At 39.2% G+C, this 13,091-nt stretch overlaps 1 protein-coding gene across 2 annotated transcripts in view; it reads right to left on the bottom strand.

The window, feature by feature from the left end:
• ITGA2 (integrin subunit alpha 2) overlaps window positions 1-13,091 on the bottom strand; it is a 109,410-nt gene that overhangs the window by 54,652 nt on the left and 41,667 nt on the right. For both annotated transcript variants that reach the window (XM_064375968.1, XM_064375969.1), the window contains one exon: window positions 994-1,103. In XM_064375968.1, the coding sequence (XP_064232038.1) occupies window positions 994-1,103 (110 nt within the window). The remainder of the gene's footprint in view (window positions 1-993; window positions 1,104-13,091) is intronic.

Here is a 13,091-nt window from a genome sequence, read left to right as displayed (position 1 = left end):
TATATATATATGTAAATATAAAAAACACATACTGAGTGTTCAAAATGTTTGGAGATCATTGGTCTAGATCACCCACAACCTGCTTAAAAAAGCTGAAGACATTTACTCAGCCCTCATCCCCTTCAACTTCTGCAGCATTTGACACTGCTGATATTCCTTCTACTTCACTGAACTTACGTTTATTGAGCCCTACTGTATGCCATAAATTATTCTAGATATTAGGTATACAGAGATATGTAAGAAATACTAATCACTATTTTTGAAACTCTTAACCACTATTTTTGAAACTCTTCTTTCCCTTGATTTTCACAACACTCTTTTCTAATTCATGCCTCAGCTCTTCAGAAGAACTCAATGATTCCTTGGGTCTGGTTTTTTAGGACGCTGCTGCTGCTGATGTGATGACGATCAAATTGAATGACTTTTTACTTGTATCAGCATATTACATGTAAATGTCACTCATTTAGCTGTCTACCCTTGAACGCTTAGCTGTCTACCCTTGAACCTTTTGCAATTTTTTGGCATTAATAGGAGGCATCTGAAATGTGGATAATTAAAACAGCAAATAATTCCAACTGTGGATTTGTTTTATTAGAATGCAATCATTTAGACATAAGGAGAAATATAGAGCATTTTTTGGCAACTCCAAACAGCCCTTATACTGATGTTTCCAAACTTAATGGTTTATTTGCAAGGAAGAGAGAAAGAAATATGGACTGCCTCAGACTTCTGCTAGTAATCATCAAAATTATTCTAAATGTTGATGGAAACCAGTCCATGGTCTGGAGGTGAATGGTCCAGGAGACAGCACATTTTCCACACATCTTGTTAAGTCAAGTCTCCAAACTGTTCTGGAAATTTGGATACAATTGTGCCCCATATTACTAAAGACATAAGGGCAAAAAAGCTATCTATATTTCTTTAAGACAGAATGATGATTGTTTGGATGTTATTTTTCAGTTGAATCTAAGACCAATGCTAGTTTAAACTTACTTTGCAAATTTAGTTTTTCACATGTGGCAGTAGATAGGTCAACAGGACATTTATACACATCTCCCATGCGGTTCTCAGGAAAGCCACTCCAGGGTGAACCAACCAGTAACCTAGAAACAGAATTTCGTTTGTATTAGACATAAAGTGTTAAGTATAGTTTCTTAAAGATAACCCTGACCACAAACAGTGAGAAACACATTTAAATTTCAATGTGAACAGTTTATATTTGTTCAGTTATGATTTGACCTACTTCCTTTCTGCTTAACAGATCAATAGCCTCGATGAATGCCTGTAATACTGCTGCTTTGCTACACACCCTAGACGGTCTCTCTAAAGCAATGCTGTTCAACAGAAATATAATGCAAGCCACAAATATGAGCCGCGTGTGTAATTTCCAATTTTCTAGTAGCTAGCCATGTAAAGAACATAGAAAGCAACAGGTGAAGTTAATTTAAAAAGTGTATTTTATTTGACTCCGTATACCTAAACTAGCATGCAATCAATATAAAAATTAATGATGAGATATTTGACATTCCTTTTTCCTAAGTCTTTGAACTTCAGTGTAGATTTTATACTTAGAGCACATCTCAATATGGAAAAGTAACATTTCAAGTGCTCAGAAGTCACATGTGACTCATTGCTACATATTGTTCAGCACAGCTCTAAGGAATGAAACAAAATTAAAACCAAGAACAACAACTAACATTTGTTAAGTGCTTTCTATGTCCTAGGCATTTTTTCATATGTTGACTCATTTAGAGAGCAGATATCTTATCTTAGTGGCTTTATGGTAACTGTCTTTATAAGGGGATACTTAGCAAAAATACACAACAAATATGTTATAGGCTCTCTTTATAACAATGTGCATGTATCTAGAATGCAGGATGAGACTGGCATTCACATCCTTCCTTTGGTTAGTTTCACTTCCTTCAGAACTTCACCTAGAGACTGTGGGTTTTCCTGCAGAAGCACACTCACCTGACACTTAGAACCACAGAAGATTAGACAGAAAGAGCCCAGCAGCCAAGTATCAGTTTGATCTTTAGAAACTGCAGCAGGTTAGTTACTCAGCAGCATTCAATTAACATGGAAGCATATTTGCTTCAATTTTTTTCATGTCAAGGTTGGGAAGGATGAAAATATCTGAGAAACTAAAATTCTTTCATGAGCCTTCTGTAGATATATTTTATAATTATCAGTCAAACAACATATGCCCTATGTTAAGAGGGATAGTAGATACAAAAGGATTAAAGCAGGCTGCTGTCTTCAAATCTAGTAAAACTAGATATATGTGACAAGTAAAATAAAAATTCAAACGACCTGGAATATATGACCTAGTTTTCTGGTACAAAAAACATTGAAATGATCCAAGGTTACAAAAATGGACACTGAAGGATAAAGGCTTTAGCCTGAAGTCTTAGCAGGCAGAACAGCATGAACAATCATGGAAAAAGGAAAATATAGATTATTTTGAAAGTTAATAGTTCAGTAATAAGTTCTCTCATTGTTCATCTTATAAAATTATTCTCAAAGTAACATAGAGCATTCTAGCATACTTTAATTCAGTTAGCTTTAATTAACGTTAGAGTCGAAAGATTTTTTCTTCTTATGAGCAAGTAATTTAGCATAATTTACCTATTAAAATATTACCATAGTCAGGTTTACAATAATACCAGGCAGATAGGTTAAGGCTTTTGAAAAAGATAGAAATCTGAATGTTGGATATTAGTAAGTCCCAATAGTCACTTTAATGAAGGGAGGGAACCAGTGCAGAATTGGAATGTGTGCTTGAGCAAATCTGATGTCCTTCAAATTCATGATAGCTCAGAAGAAATTAGGAATCTTATAGATTCTGTACCGAGAAAATTGTCTTCAAGAGCCTTGATTTTCTCCACCTGTACAGGTCTGCACTTCATAGTAGTACTACACAGCATTAACTCTGATTTTTGCATGCTGGACAGATCTTAAAGTGTAAAAAGAAAAGAACCTCACTCCAACTTTCTTCTCTAAGCCTGTCTTTTTTCTATGTGTCCTCATGAAACCACATTTCAGTCTTACTGAACTTTGCTCCTCCTTCAAATCAGAGTCTCTGTTGCTTCTAAACCTTCATACATGCTGTTTCTTGCCTGGCAATGTCTACTCATTAGTTAAGTCTCCCCTTTGACACTGCTTTCTCTAGGAAGTCCCCCGGCTCTTTTAACTCTAGGTAAGGTGCTTTTCCTAAGTACCTGCATAGCCTCTGACCTTTCCCTATCCCATTAAAAAACAAAAAAATCAGGGCCGGGTACAGTGGCTCACGCCTGTAATCCCAGCACTTTGGGACGCTGAGGCTAGCAGATCATAAGTTCAGGAGTTCAAGACCAGCCTGGCCAATAGGATGAAACCCCATCTTTACCAAAAATACAAACATTAGATGGGCGTGGTGGTGGGTGCTTATAGTCCCAGCTACTTGGGAGGCTGAGGCAGGAGAATTGCTTGAACCCGGGAGGCAGACACTGCAGTGAGCTGAGATCGCACCACTACATTCCATGCTGAGCAACAGCGTGACACTCCATCTCAAAAAAAAAATGATATTGCCCCACAGCTGCCTGCCTACTGACTAAATCCCCCACTAGAGAGGAAAGGTACATGAGGGTTAGGAATTCTGTGGCTACAGCAATGAGTAACCACTTGTTGAACAAATGAGTTTTTTTAAAAAAGAACAAACAAATGAATGGATGATTCTATGTTATTATTTAAAAAGGAATTTCTAGGTTAAGGAAAATTTAAGTAGAAAATCCTTACTTTTTTTTTTTTTTTTTAGACAGAGTCTCACTGTGTTGCCCAGGCTGGAGTGCAGTGGCGTCATCTTGGCTCACTGCAACCTCCACCTCCTGAGTTCAAGCGATTCTCCTGCCTCAGCCTCCCGAGTAGCTGAGACAGCAGGCCCGTCCCATCACACTTGGCTAATTTTTGTATTTTTAGTAGGAGGTTTTGCCATGTTGGCCAGGCTGGTCTCGAACACCTGACCTCAGGTGATGTGCCTGCCTCAGCCTCCCAAAGAAAATCCCTATTTCTGTTCTTACTGGGGAGCATGTATTTTTGCTTGTTTGATCCAAGTAAAAGCAAAAAAACAACAAATCAACCAAGTTGAGAGGAAAGCATCGTACATACTGTGCCTGTGGTGGTGTTGTGTCATCTGTTTGTGACTCAGTCTATGCATATCTATTACGCACCAAGCTGGCTTTTTTTTCCTCAAACAAAAGCTTAAAATGTAATTGTAGAGAACAAAATAGCAGCTTACAGCAAGAAATTATCATAGGAAGTGTGGCTCTGCCTCTTGGCATTCATTAATTACTTCCTATTAATTATAGTAAATTTTGCAACATCTACTCTGTGTAAGGCTTTCCAAAGATTATCTAATTTCATCTGCAAAAGAAGCTGGAGATTATCTTTTTTTTTCTTTTTTGAGATGGCGTCTTGCTTTGTCACCCAGGCTGGAGTGCAGTGGTGTGATCTTGGCTTACTGCAACCTCCACCTCTCAGGTTCAAGTGATTCTCTTGCCTCAGCGTCCTGAATAGCTGGTATTATAGGCATGTACCACACACCCAGTTAAGCTTTGCATTTTTTAAGTAGAGACGGTGTTTCATCATGTTGGCCAGGCTGGTCTGGAACTCCCGACCTCAAGTGATCCACACTCCTCGGCCTCCCAAAGTTCTGGGATTGCAGGTGTGAGCGACTGCGCCAGGCTGCCGGAGATGATCTTATCTCCATTTTACAGATGGAATCACTGAGACACAGAGAGATGAGTGACTTGCTCATGTTCACATAGCTAGTGAAAACCAAGTTCTGAAACCCAGGTTCTTAATCCTTAGGCTAGTGTCCTTCCTCTTAGCTGCAGGAAGGCCTGGCACAGGGCCCAGATTGGGAAAATGATCTTAGCAGATGAGGTGGGTTGTAGAACTAGCATGGAGTAGAAGACAGACACAGGAGGTCAGGCCACACTTATGTGAAGAGGTGTGTGGCTGTGTGACATATGAAGGGGCTGCAGACTGGACACCAGGCACAGCTGTCCTGTGAGGACAAATCCATACTGCGGGGCCCAGGCTACATTGTCCTCAATGGCAGGTAGGAACAGGGTATGTTCAGACAATACCAAATGCAAATGCCAAATTCGGGTGATTCTATTACACACATTTTCAACCATCCTCACCACAGCCCAAGAGAGGCTGGCTGAGAAACAAAAGAGAAGTGTGTCTGATCTAAAGTTAACCGTTTTGTTCATCAGAGCCTTTGGTAGCTAAGCTACCACAACTAGCCGTTTTCTCCCTGAGAAGACTGTTTGTTTTTTTTCTATCAGCTAAGCACTCCCTGGACACTCTTCCCCTCACCTCCTACCACCTTATCTAAGAATTCAGGATTTGGTAACTTTGCAGTTCATGAGGGGTTAGAACATCACCTCCACCTCTGTGGAAACTGCAGCTCTTTTAGGTTAATTAGAAAGAAGAAAAGAAGTAAGCATCTGTGCCGTTGTGTGCCACTTAACAAGAAGGATGTGAGAGCACATGAAATTCCCTGAAAGATACATACAAATACATCTCTGACAGTATTATGCTATCTTAAACTCTTAACACAAGGCAATAGAAAATAGTGTAAAACCAGACCATTTTGGTAATTCTTGAAGAACAAGCGTTTCCTCATCATATATGCCTCATTTCTTAAATATTGTGAACCACATTAGTAAGTAGGCTACAGGTCATGGTGGTGACTACAGAGAAGTCACCAGCCTCTGCTTACCACCTTTATTGGAAACATTTCCAGCAGACTCTCCTCCTCATTTACACCCTAAAGTTTCGGTGAAATCCTAGTTCCTGTCAACTCATCCCAATAAGAAGAGGCTATGACATCACCAATGGCTATTCCAAGAAAATCGTAACATTCTGAAATTAATCGGACAGCAAGATGAGGGAGGCTGTTATATTTCTCTATAAAATTTTATGTGCAGGAAGAGACACACCAGAAGAGACTGTTACCAAAGTGGGAAATAGGATATGTTGGTGAATATACCTATTGAAGTATGGTGAAACCTCTTTGAAGTAATGGATTTAATTTAATCCCAACCAGACAAAAGAGTTGCATGAACAGGCAGGTGTGCTGATTCTCAAAAAACAAAACAAAACCCCAAGATATAAACTTTTCTTTTCCTCCAGTGAAACTGGGAATTCTTCCAAGACTACTTTAAATAACACTTACTGTTCAATTATCTTGTGGGAAAATAGTGATTATGTAGACTTCCAAAACATAGCCAATTTGCCTACCTCCAGTGGAATTCAAAATACTTTGTGTAGTTAGTAAGCGGTATTTATGGTGGTGTAGGTAGGACAATTTGAAACCCACAATCTAGGGACTGTTATAAATATCTTCCTTTGGTCTGTGAGTCTGTAAATTCTCCAAGCGCTTCTTCAATACTAGAGATTTTACCAGAGATTACTGACAGAGGTGTACTTAAAAGAGTAGGGCAACACATTTTGTTTTATTCAATTTTATAATGAATGTTTCTTGTGCTCTTAGGGACTGAAATGCTATACAACTCCAGGGGACACCACTCCTTGAACGGTGTGTTCAGGTCTTGGGTAGTATACAGTCCTATACGTGGTGGCCAGACCTATTATGTGCCAAACCTCCTTCAGGTACTGAGTATATACTAGTGAATAAATCAGTAAAAAGTTTCTAGCCTGTGGAGCCTACATTCTAGTGAGAGAAAATAGACAATAAATGTCTTAAGTAAATAAAACATACAGTGGTAGTGATCAGTGCTTTGGGAGAAAAACAGCAGGCTGGAGTTAAGAGTGTGAGGTGGAGAGCAGTATAATCTTTATTGGAACGGTGAGGGAAGGCCTCACTGAGAAGGAAATATTTAAGTAAAGACTTGAAGGAGGTTAGAGAATGAACCTTAAGACTCCAGTGGAAGTATAGTCCAGGCTGTGGGAACAGTGAATGCAAAAGCCCTGAGGCTGGAACAGAATGAGTGAGGGTGAAGTGGAAGGAGACAGTAGTCCTACTGGTAATGATACATCATGTAGTGACTTGTATGTAATTATTAATAGAAGGCCTCAGCTTTCTGACTGAGGGAAATGAGAATGCCATTGGAGTGTTTGGGGTACAGCAGTGATGTGACCTGACATATTTTAGAAGAATTTTGAAGGCCACGCTGTTGGGAATGATTGTATTGGAGCACAGGTGAGTCAGGTAAAGTACCTGGAAGGCAACTGCAATCACCCAGGCAACAGATGGTGGAGTGCTCACACAGGGCTGGCAGAAGGGAAAGTGGTAAGAGGTGGTCTTGTTTTAGATGTAGTGTGACGGAAGAGGCCACAGGACTTCTTGAGGAGTTTGTTGTTGAATGAATGAATGCATGCATGCATGAATGAATGAATAAGAGTCAAAGAGAGCCTAAAGATGTTTGGCTGAGAAACTGAAAGAAACTAGTCACCACCATCAGATTAAAGGGAGTGCTGTCAGTAGAGCAAGGTTTTGTGATGGGGGGAGCTCAAGAGTTCATTGTGAGATATTTTCAGTTTGAGGTCTATGAGCCACCTATCCAAGGGGATATTTTACTTTGGATTAGAAACTGATTGTATCTACATGATATCTATGTAGAGGTAAAAATTTTCAAAGCCTGTAGCATATAAATATAAATATTGTTTCTTATATTGTTTAGTTTCAGGCATGGACAACACAAGGTGCTTGGTGAGTTCTAAATGGTACTTGCTTTCTGCTGGTAAACGTATAATGAGTTTGCGATGGAAAGAATTCACCCGTGAAGGCTGCACATCTCTGGGAAGAAAGAAGATGAGTAAAGAGAGTAATTTCACTTTTTAGGTCTTAGTTGGAAATACTGCTATTATAAATGTAATAGTTAAATTCTTTGGGATATATTGAAAGGCGATTTTGGTATTTAGGCCTCATTATGCTGCCTCAGACTTCTTAGACTTCCACGTTGTTTCCTCAATTAGTGGGATGGCTAAACCCTCAACGTCTTTCCATTTCATAATAAAGAGTACACCAACTTCACTATTGCTAAAACATCTTAAGCTTACTGTTCTGCTTCATAAAAAGTCCAGAAATTGGCCTTAGCACTAGAAGAAAAATAATCAATAAAAGTGATTATATTACTTCTTCTCATCCAACATGCAGTTTTCCTGAAGTTGCAATCAAAAGCTAAAATACTAACCCTCAAGCCTCGTGATGATACAATTTCCTATTCTTGGCTATTGCAGAGAGAGAGGAGGATAATTTTAAGACCACCACATTTTGCAAATCAAAGCTCATGAGCTAGTACCTTTCAACTAGGTGCTTTGGCAGATGGCCATTTCATCAATGATAAAAACTGGAATAGCAACATTTGTAAACTGCTTTGCAGCTCATAAAGCACTTTTATGTGCATTATCTCCTTTGATCCTTATAAACACTCTGTGAAGTCAAGTGTATGACTATTTATGTTTTCATTTAAAGAAACTGACTCTAAGGGTCTAAGTGAAAGCAAAGCCTACATAGTATACCCCTGTCCTTTTGTTCAAAATTGCTGGCTGTTTTTATCATATTAAGTTTCCTAAGAACTCTTCTAGAGAAGCACTGTTTGCTTTCCCATCATATGGGGCATAGCAAATTAATAAGGAGTTTCCACCTGTGCCACTTAGCATTCCCTAGATCCTTCTTGAGATGGAGTTAGATGGATGGGAATGTTTTAGACAACCAGACACTAGGAAGGTGTGTGTGTAAGTCCCAATCACCTTTGTAAATGAACTTTATTCCAGAAACAGATATTCACACATTATCACAGAGAAAAGCTTAAAATTATAAGACTTGCTGGTGAAGCATGGAGGATTTTTATAGATCATTAAAGCACCCCAGACATTTTGAAGCAACATATCTGTCCCAGGTGCAAGTCACAAACAATGGGTATGCATGTATTCATATGTAGGTGCACACACAAACTTGTATCCAGAGTGAAGGAATGAAGAAGCAAAGCAGGGGATACTTAAAGTGTCCTTCCTATTATAGATTTTTTTTTTTTTTTTTTTTTTTTTAAGATGGAGTCTCACTCTGTCACCCTAGCTGGAGTGCAGTGCTGTGATTTCAGCTCACTGCAACCTCTGCCTCTGGCGAGTTATCAATATTGCTATAAGACACGCCACTTTGGATACTTGTATTAATAGTGTTGAGTGATGGCTTAATTGTACAGCAATAGCCTAATAACTATTTACAAACATTACTAATAAGTATTTCATAGTTAAAATAAATCTTTACAGAATCAAACACTGGACTTAGTTATTAGTAAAAAATAAAGTTGAATGGAAGGAGAAAAAGAATATATATATGTTATGAATTAAAAATAAAAGCAGGGCCAGGTGCGGTGGCTCTTGCCTGTAATCCCAGCAGTTTGGGAGGCTGAGGTGGGATCACTTGAGGCCAGGAGTTAGAGACCAGCCTGGCCAACATGGTGAAACCCCATCTCTACTAAAAATACAAAAATTAGCTGGGCACGGTGGCACATGCCTGTAATTCTAGCTACTTGGGAGGCTGAGGCACGAGAATGCTTGAACCCGGGAGGCAGAGGTTGCAGTCAGCCGAGACTGAGCCACCATATTCCAGTCTGGGTGACAGAGTGAGACTCTGTCTCAAAATAAATAAATAAATAAAATAAAAATAAAAGCATATTCTGTGAATAAATGAAGTTGGCATGTTAAATGACACTTCCAGGACAACCTAATGGCAAGAGACTTTTATCCTTTGAAAAGAGACAGAAAGGATGATAATTGACTAATATTTGAAAGGCTATATAATAAAAGACAAAGACATGATTATTTTGGAAAGGGGACTGGAATAGCATTGTTGGCCAAGAAGAAGAAGAAACGGACTGAAGCTAATCCAATATGCATGGAAGCCAATCCATGAAGATGAGAACCGGTTGACAGGATGTGAAGAGGTAGGGAGGACCCACTTATAAAAATCTGATTTTCTTTTTCTAGCTTTTTACAAAGTACCAATGAGAATACCTCACCTATACACAGTGCTTTCCTTTTTGAAGGGTTTTAGTTTTTTTTTTTTTTCTTTTTTTAGATGGAATCTTACTCTGTCACCCAGGCTGGAGTGCAGTGGCTTGATCTCGGCTCACTGCAACCTTCACCTCCCAGGTTCAAGCGATTCTCTTGCCTCAGCCTCCTGAGCAGCTGGGATTACAGGTGCCCATCACCACACCCAGCTAATTTTTTAGATTTTTGGTAGAGATGGGGTTTCACCATGTGTTGGCCAAGCTGGTCTCGAACTCCTGATCTCAAGTGATCCACCTGCCTTGGCCTCCCAAAGTGCTGGGATTACAGACGTGAGCCACCATGCCTGGCACTGAAGTACTTCACTTTTATTCTCACACAAGGTGCTCATAACATTTCAGTTTGGTAGGGATGGCACACTTTCTGTTCCAGAGAAGTTGTATGACTTTCCTAAAGTCACTCAGGGAGTAGTGGGGAAGCTGAGGGTAAAACCTTTGTGCTCTAGCTCTTGAGTATATTAATATGAGAAATTCTTGTCTATGAAAGGATGAAAAGATGGATGATAACCATCATCTTTGCCCAGGAAACACTTGAAGGTAAAGCCCATGATGTTAGAAATTCTGTAACAGAATTTTCCATTCAAGATCCTGTAAGTTTCTCTTACTTCATCAATTTATGTGAAAATAAAATTTAAATATTATTTATAAATGCCAATTACATCCTGTCACTCTCCTCTTTGGATGCTTACAAAAATATGTACATTTGGAACATTTTATCTCATTTTGCATTAGCTTCCCCTATCTTTGTTACTTATCAGCTCTGTAATCTTAGGTTAATTACTTAATGTGTCTCACTCCTCTCATTTGTAAAGGGGGTAATAGTTTTGCAAAGCTCCTAGAGTCATTATGGGTATTACGTTTGGCAAAGAAAGAGTACTCAATAAATATCAGGTGTTGTTATTTCCAAAGCATCATGTGACATAATCTTTGATGTCTGTTATGGAATTAAACATCTTTTCTTATTTTTTAATTTAAAGTTCTCTCGTAGGCACGTCTGTGGATGACAATGGTATATTTATAACAAACATAGGGCTTTATTAAAATTGTTCTCAATTAAAAAGTTAAAACTATAAGTTCATATATAGGTGGATTTTTTTTTTCCTATGACACATGCTTTTTACATTTCTCCTCTCTTTTTAAGGAAAAAGAATGCACTTGTTGCTAGAATGAAAGACATTTCTACACCTGGAAATACCCTAATTCCCAGTCAGTTCTCGTCACACAAGTGATTGCAGGTTTCTCTGGTTTTTGAGTCATGTAGTGAGCTCAGATTGTTCTTGCAACAGGCCTTAGGATTAGACAAACAGAGTGCGTATCACCACAAACTCCGGGAAATGATTTTAAACATATCTCAATCCTTTGTAGATTGTTTGTGATAAGAATTGCATCATCCACACTGGAACATCCTGTGTGTAAAGTGAGGGCTCTGAAGCAGGATGGTCCTCCGCCTACACCAAAAAGAGAACCAACCACAATATTACTGACAGCCAGAGGGCTGCTCAGGTACTCTGCTTGGGAGGTCAGCTTGCTTTAAAATTATCTAGCCCACTTGAGACTGTTAAAAAGTCTCCAGAATTATCAAAGCCATATCACCACTGTTTCTAGAGTTGAAGTTCATAGTGCAATAAAAATCTCATAAATAAAACTAGCACAAGAGTTAAGATTAGTTTGTTAAAATCTGGTAGATCCTGGTGTAAATATGCCTATAAATTCTTAGAAACATGACTCACATTGAAAGAGCTAAAATTGTACTTTAAAAATAACAGAGTGTGATTTAAGGATACTCAGACTGGAGCCTTCAATGAGTTGTCTGAGAGAAAGATGTGAAGTCAGGGCTTAGATAGACAGATTATAAAGAAAGTCAAAGTAAGCAGAAGAAAAAGGTACCAAGGCCAGGCATGGTGGCTCATGCCTGTAATCCAAGCACTTTGAGGCCAAGGCGGGCAGATCACCTGAGGTTGGGAGTTCAAGACCAGCCTGAACAACATGGTGAAACCCCGTCTTTTTATTTCAAAAAAAAAAAAGAAAGAAAGAAAAAGGTACCAAAATGACAGCTTCAGAATAAGCAGTAGGGGAATAAAGAAAACCAAGTTTTGTGTGTGTGTATGTGTGTGTGTGTGTATGTGTGGTGTGCACACATGTGCATGCACGTACTATATGATAAATCCATGGAAAAAGGACTCAATGATTTGTTAAGGGAATTCACGGTCATACCACTTTCTGTGCCCAAAGCTAACTTGATTAGTATCAGAAGGAAAGTTACTGTTTAAACAGTCCTTCCCACATCTGCTACTTCCATAATGCCTATGCAATTGTCATAAATTAGGAGCAGAGAAGGGCACAGGGCCCATCGTCAAAACAAACAGGCAATGCTGGGTTCCAAGTTTCATATGATTTTCCTTGAGCTTGAGAGTTGTGAAGACTGCTTGTCCTAATGTGGCCCACTCTAGCACTGTCATAGGATAACCTACCCACCTGGATCCTGGCCACAGCCCTGCCCTCGGTGGCAAGGTACCTTGGCAGGGCTGGGCAAATGACAGAAGGCATGAGAAAACCTTGTCTCTCCAATGATCCAGGCCTTGGGAAAAAAATGAGCTCTCAATATTAAGTTATTATAGCTAGTGACACTAAAAGAAAACAAACACTGTTAACTCCAAGGGGTTTACATTGAGTGATGTCGTCTGTATTATTCAAAGTTGCCTATTCTGCATATAAATCTTCCCTCATTGACTCTGCTCCACACTCCTTAAGGCCAACAACTATGTTTTGCACTTTCTGCGCCTCACACAGTTTAGAAGATCATGCCCATGGTTTTGTCTCTCTTGTTTCTTCACTTCATAAGACCAGATCAATGAAAGGACCCAGGCAGACTTGCCTGGACAATTTTTGTTCTCTCTCCTGTGGTTCAGCCCTTCAGGTCAGACAGGTGCTGCCTCTTCCTCTTGCATGGTGGGGTTTGCTTGTATCATCTGGTAGTTAGGCCTTGAGCCTACACTCACTGCTACA

This window comes from Aotus nancymaae, unplaced genomic scaffold (assembly GCF_030222135.1).
Source record: "Aotus nancymaae isolate 86718 unplaced genomic scaffold, 86718_ANA_hifiasm-v0.15.2.pri h1tg000014l, whole genome shotgun sequence".
NCBI lineage: Eukaryota > Metazoa > Chordata > Mammalia > Primates > Aotidae > Aotus > Aotus nancymaae.
This window is presented reverse-complemented; position numbering and strand designations above follow the sequence as displayed.